General features: G+C 32.5%; 1 protein-coding gene across 1 annotated transcript; it reads left to right on the top strand.

Annotated features, from left to right (window-relative positions):
• Nucleotides 1-651: 651 nt before the first annotated feature.
• LOC136210853 (transcription factor MYB3) lies at nucleotides 652-3,256 on the top strand. The gene is made up of 3 exons (XM_066002272.1): nucleotides 652-855; nucleotides 1,048-1,177; nucleotides 2,139-3,256. The coding sequence occupies exons 1-3, from the start codon at nucleotides 723-725 to the stop codon at nucleotides 2,803-2,805; spliced, it is 930 nt and encodes a 309-aa protein (XP_065858344.1). The 5' UTR covers nucleotides 652-722; the 3' UTR covers nucleotides 2,806-3,256.
• The last annotated feature ends 2,744 nt before the right edge of the window (nucleotides 3,257-6,000 follow it).

Below are 6,000 nucleotides of genomic sequence, written 5' to 3'. Positions count from 1 at the left end.
ATAAACTCAATAGTAACTAACGACTCTTATAACATTCCATTTGAATTCCATTTTCACGAGTTTTTATAAGTAAAACAATATGTAAACACTCTCGTAATAAGTTCCTCCGCGACCATGAGTAAAAACTCACAACTAATAAAACAGTAATAAAAAAATCATTTTTTACCTCTGAACTTTAATTTATAAAAGAAATTAGAAAACATAATTAAGTAGCCATTATTACAACAGTATGGTGGTAGGATTTGCCGCAATTCGATCAAGTTGCATAAACTTTCCCTTTCTGCAAAATTCACTCAAAAATAACAAAAATTAAAAAAATGTCCATATACATTCCTGCAATCCTTTTCCTTAATTAAAATTAAAATGATGTGACAGTAAAGAAAATTGTAGAGAAAGTCTGAAATGAAACAACCAGCAAAACAATTTCTAATTTTATTCTTTTTTGTTATTTAGTGTACGTAACTAAGAAAATGTTGTACGTAGAAAATAGTATTATTAGTAGTAGCAAAAACACAGTCGATGGGACGTCGTTTTAGGGTTAGATGAAGCAAAATCTGGGTCCCAATTTCTCCATCCCCCAAATTTCAATGTCGGCTCCCCTTTTTCTTTCTTACTTTTAAATTCGGAGAGAGATTCCAATAGTTTCTTGCCTAGAATTATAATTCCCCCACTCAAAATCTAAAAAAGATTTCTTCTTTATTTACAATTTTAGAAATTAATTAATGGGTCACCATTCTTGCTGCAATCAACAGAAGGTTAAGAGAGGTCTTTGGTCACCTGAGGAAGATGAAAAACTTATCAGATATATCACTACTCATGGCTATGGCTGCTGGAGTGAAGTCCCTGAAAAAGCTGGTTCGTTTTCTAACTTTTTCGTCTTTCTGGTTTATGTTTTTCGGGTTTATGTTGCACGGAAACTTCTTTTCAGTAGCATTCTATGCATGTTTTGTTTCCGGTTAGGGAAATAGAAATATGCATAAAATGCTACTATGGAGGAATTTATAGGAAATAATGTTTTTCGGTGTCCGTTTTTTTTAAATTGACTAGGGCTGCAAAGATGTGGGAAGAGCTGTCGTTTGAGATGGATTAATTATTTGAGGCCTGATATTAGAAGAGGAAGGTTTACACCTGAAGAGGAGAAATTGATTATTAGCCTTCATGGAGTTGTTGGAAACAGGTACTATTGCATTTCCGTTGTTTGCTGTTTGATGTTGCTGATAGATAGTAAATATTAGTTTTTTTTTGTGTTCAGAATTTTACCAAACACTAGTGTTTGCAGTTGCAAAAAAAATAGAAACAAACATACACTAATTGTGATTAATTTAATGAATTTCATTAATTAATTAATTTCTAGGGTTCTTCATTTTAATTTCTTCTAGAGACTAGAAAATTTCTGAAAGAGTCAGATTATAGTACTAGAGTACTGGTTTTTTTTAATCAAATGAGCTTCAAAATTAAGTTAATTAGCATGTATTATTAATTAATTAAGTAGTTAGTTAATTTTTAATTTCATCAAAGGTTGTGTTACACATTTTGAATAGAAAAATTCATGCATCCACATTTTCAACCCCATCCCTTTCCTTGTTATGTATTAAAAAAATTGAGTTTGTTTTTCATTAATTCCTAATTAAATTGCTGCTTCTCTAATTAATTTGGACATTTTAACCAAATTGCTTAATTTTTCATTTACCAATTGGGATCATATAGGAAAGTAAAGGGTTAGTAGATATAACCGATTTGATAGTAGTTTCGTGTATAATTATGTGGAATATATAGATTGCGGGGTGTTTGATTGCTACTTTTCATGCTTCTGTTTATCTTTTCACTTCAAAATGAGAGTTTTCATGTTGCTGTTTGCCTTTTCACTTCAAAATGGAGAGTTTTACACTTGAAAAATGGCATTTTACAAAAGCAGAGAATCTCTGTTTTTTGGAAAAGCAGTTATTTCCAACAGCAAACAGTAGGTAAAACAAACGGACCCTACATATAATGATTATGATACGACAACCCGTTTTCATCCCGAACCCGATTAGTTAAATTGTTTAATTTATTAGTTCTTGTGTCATGATCTTAATTTAAGTAATTGACCTTATACCCAAAATTGCTTAATTTGATTAATTAGTTCTTGTGTGATGTAGATGGGCTCATATAGCAAGTCATTTACCAGGAAGAACAGACAACGAAATTAAAAATTATTGGAATTCATGGATCAAGAAGAAGATAAGAAAACCTTCATCTTCAACAACATCTACTGCAACAATTACTGATAATCATTCACATCTAAATAACTATACCTCAAATCAACTAGATTTATTTCATCAAGATTTATCAACAAGACCCCATCATCTTCAAGAAACCCTATTCTCATCTTCATCCACAGCTCCTTTATTTATGTTTGATACCACCACTTCTTCGCTTGACGTGATCGGGGACGCCAACGTTCGCGGGGAGATTTTCCACGAAACATGGAATACGAACCATCATCATCATCATCAGCAGCATCAGAACGGGGGTAGTAACATGTCGGGGGGTCATGCGACATTTAGTATCGGAATGGATACTAATTACTTGCCACCATTGATTGAGAACATGGAGAATATGGTGGGTATGGATCAAATGCAATCTTGTAGCATAGATGAAGGAGAAATGGGAATTTTGCAAAGGCAAGAAATTAATGAATGGGTTGAATCTCAACAATGTTCAAACTTTCTATTTTGGGATAATCTTGGTGGAGATGAAAATATTGCACCTACTTCATCAAGTTTGGGAGCTACTACACTTTCTTCTTTCCCTTCATCTTTATAAGATACATATATTTAAATATCCCTTGATCTCTTCCGCCTTTCGAGAAATCAGAGGAGGAGGTGTTCGGTTTTGAACGTAAAACTCGAAAAATTTCTTTATAATATCTTCAATTGATCCTTTTCTCTATAGAGGTTTGAAAAATTATGGAAAGGGTTTTTGGAGACATGTTTGTTAATTACTTATTAAAAAAGAAAAATCTTTCATTTTAACACATTTTTATTTTATGTTCTTATAACTTCTCAATGGTGAGATTTTGAAAATGTGAGGAAATGAAATTTATATTATGCAGAAGTTGATTGGTGAAGAATAAAGTTCAATTGGTTTGTTGTTCATGGTGGTGATTGAGTTTGTAATTATTTTTATTATTTTTTTTTATCTTTCCCAATTTTTTTATTACTTTGAATAAAAAGGCTGATGGATATTTTTCCAATGTATAATTTCATAATTATGATAATCCCCTAATTTGTTTTAGCAATTGCTTTGGAATGTATACAGTTACTTAATGGAGTCCATGATCACTAATTAATCAAGTAAATGTCTAGTAATTATTGTACATCATAACTAATATAATGCTGGTTCTTGTTAGAGTCATATAAAAATTATTATTGTGTTTTACCTTATAAGTTTTTAGATTGATTGGTTTTTTAACATGGTATTAGAGTTTTTTAAGCTACTGTTTGTTGTTTGCTCTCAGAAATGATTCTCTATTTTGATAAAATGCTACTTTTCAGTGTAAAAGGCAAACAGGAGGTCATTAACCAAACATCTAAAACTCTCTCTTTTGAAGTGAAAATGTAAACATGAGTATGAAAATGAGCAACCAAATACCCCCTAAGTGATCAGGAATTTAAATCCTTACAACTTCATTTATTAATATAATTTAGGGCTAATACACAGATAACCCCCTGAACTTGTCCAAATGTTGCAACTGCCCCTCCAACTTTCAATTGTAACAACTTACCCCTCAAACTTGTCCAATTATAACAACTTACCCCTTAAACTTGTCCAATTCCAAAACACAACCCCAAATTGCTGACATGGACTGCAATTGAAAAAACACGTGAAATACAAAATCTGCAACGCTCGTGGAGTATGATAATCAGATCTTTGGCGTGATACGAATCCGGAAAAACTTTTTTACGGTTGCTTCAAATACGGGGTAAAAAAATTTCCAATTTGGGGTTATGTTTTACAAAATTTGACAAGTTTAAGGGGTAAGTTGTTACAATTGAAAGTTGAGGGGGGCAGTTGCAACATTTGGACAAGTTCAGGGGGTTATTTGTGTATTAGGCCTATAATTTAACATATGGTAGTATGAACATTATTGTACACTTAAAATCCAATGTGCGTTTACATGCATGGATACATCAAGATATACAATAACTATATAAACTATCAAGAAGAGAAAATCGAGAAAGCGGACATTTCAAGAAGAGAAAAACGATTCACTGTATGCTCTTTTTATAGGATCTACACGCTAGGATGGTAAAATGACGTAATATATAAAGATAATGTGAAACGGCACACTTTGGGAACTCAAAAGAGTCTTCTATCTATCTAATCCTAGATAGGGCAACGATGGAAGCATGGTGTCATTACTATGAAAAGTAGAAATGGTGGATAGATAATCCACGAAAGGACGGTGTGCTTTGTGAAACGATGCCAGTTTTTAAGGAGTGCGCTTAGACGTCTCACCTATTAAGGAGGAAGAATCAAATACAACACAAGAATAAGATATCTCATTTAGTCATAAGGCTTAGTTTCTACTTCGATTGTTGTCGAACCTCTATCACCCTTAGATTCTTTAAAATCACAAACGGAGCGAAGCTCTACAGAACTTCGGAAATTGAAGAGGACATCTGATATTAGATTAATATATCGAATTGCACACATGTCACCATCAAGATAAGCGAGCACGTGTGTTGCAAGGATATCCTTTGGATCAAGTCAGGTCTCAATGAATAAACCGCCAAATGAGAGAATTTCTGAAATTACTCGAGAATAGGTCCCTAATTCTACAGCTATAATCAAAAGGAGACAGTTTTCCTACAACCCAAACTGTCTTCATTACGACGAACATCCATAATTCAAAGTTTGACACATGTCCTCAAGAGAGTTAATACATATTCTAACCGACTACCGGAATTACCACTACCACCCTATATATATATATATATATATATATATATATATATATATATATATATATATATATATATATATATATAAAGCAATGCCAAATAGTTAAGGTACACACTGACATTCTCTACAATATTTCACACTCAATTTCTTTATGTTTACCTTCCTATACTTTGGTAACTTTAGCATTCGAGTGGGCCACCGGTTCACGCCCCCTTCTTGATCTCGTTTTTTTTTTTATCTTATCTCATACACTAAGAAATATTAGCTAGCATTATAGCACAACATTCAAATATACTTATATCAATATGTTTTAGTGATTGGTGAATGACTATGTTGCCCTTACTAGAGGCAGTTTCCCTTTGTCGTTGAATTTTATACCACTGAGTGAGGCAATAGAGCACTTGGGGCTGTTATATTCATATTATTGGCTTTTTAGTTGAAATGGTCAAAATTGGTTCAATGGGTTGTTCCAAAATCTTAAGAGCAATGAGTTTGCATCGTGTATAACACAGACTCATCCTACCGTATGTTTTTAGTTCCACAAATTAATGCGGTTGTCAGGACTCAAACCCTCGACCGTTTGGTCCTAGAGGTCATGAAACCAATTTAACTAAAAACTCAAACTGATAGTTAAGGTCCAATCATAAATCTTATACTAATCGATGATAATTTGTACTTATTTATTTCTTAATACCAAATAATTCTCATAAAATGGTATATATTCATCCATTTTCCAATTGGTCGGAAGTTATCATGTGGAGAGATACATTGTTAATCGAACATATTAATTTATTCTTGAAAAAAAAAACTCTTATAATTTGTTCAGTTACAAGTAAAAGAATGTAATAATTTTAAGGGTAAATTCTAAAAACAACCTTGTGATTTCACCTATTTTCGAAAAAACCTCTATGGTTTGTTATTACAAAAAAAAGGACTGTGTTATACGCCGTTACCCGAAAAAACGAAAAATGGCTTAACACCGTTAAAAAAGCTGACGTGGCACAGGGGTAGAATTGGAAAAACGAATTTTTTTTATTTCTCTCTCTCTCTCTC

The sequence above is a fragment of the Euphorbia lathyris genome, chromosome 1, assembly GCF_963576675.1.
Source record: "Euphorbia lathyris chromosome 1, ddEupLath1.1, whole genome shotgun sequence".
In the NCBI taxonomy this organism is placed as follows: domain Eukaryota; kingdom Viridiplantae; phylum Streptophyta; class Magnoliopsida; order Malpighiales; family Euphorbiaceae; genus Euphorbia; species Euphorbia lathyris.
The sequence above is the reverse complement of the archived record's forward strand: the minus strand, read 5'-3'. Positions and strand labels throughout refer to the sequence as shown.

Coding starts and splice junctions, on each gene's coding strand:
- LOC136210853 (XM_066002272.1), top strand. CDS start 723: ATGGGTCACCATTCTTGCTGCAATCAACAGAAGGTTAAGAGAGGTCTT. Junction 856..1,047: donor TGAAGTCCCTGAAAAAGCTG/GTTCGTTTTCTA, acceptor TAAATTGACTAG/GGCTGCAAAGATGTGGGAAG. Junction 1,178..2,138: donor CATGGAGTTGTTGGAAACAG/GTACTATTGCAT, acceptor TGTGTGATGTAG/ATGGGCTCATATAGCAAGTC.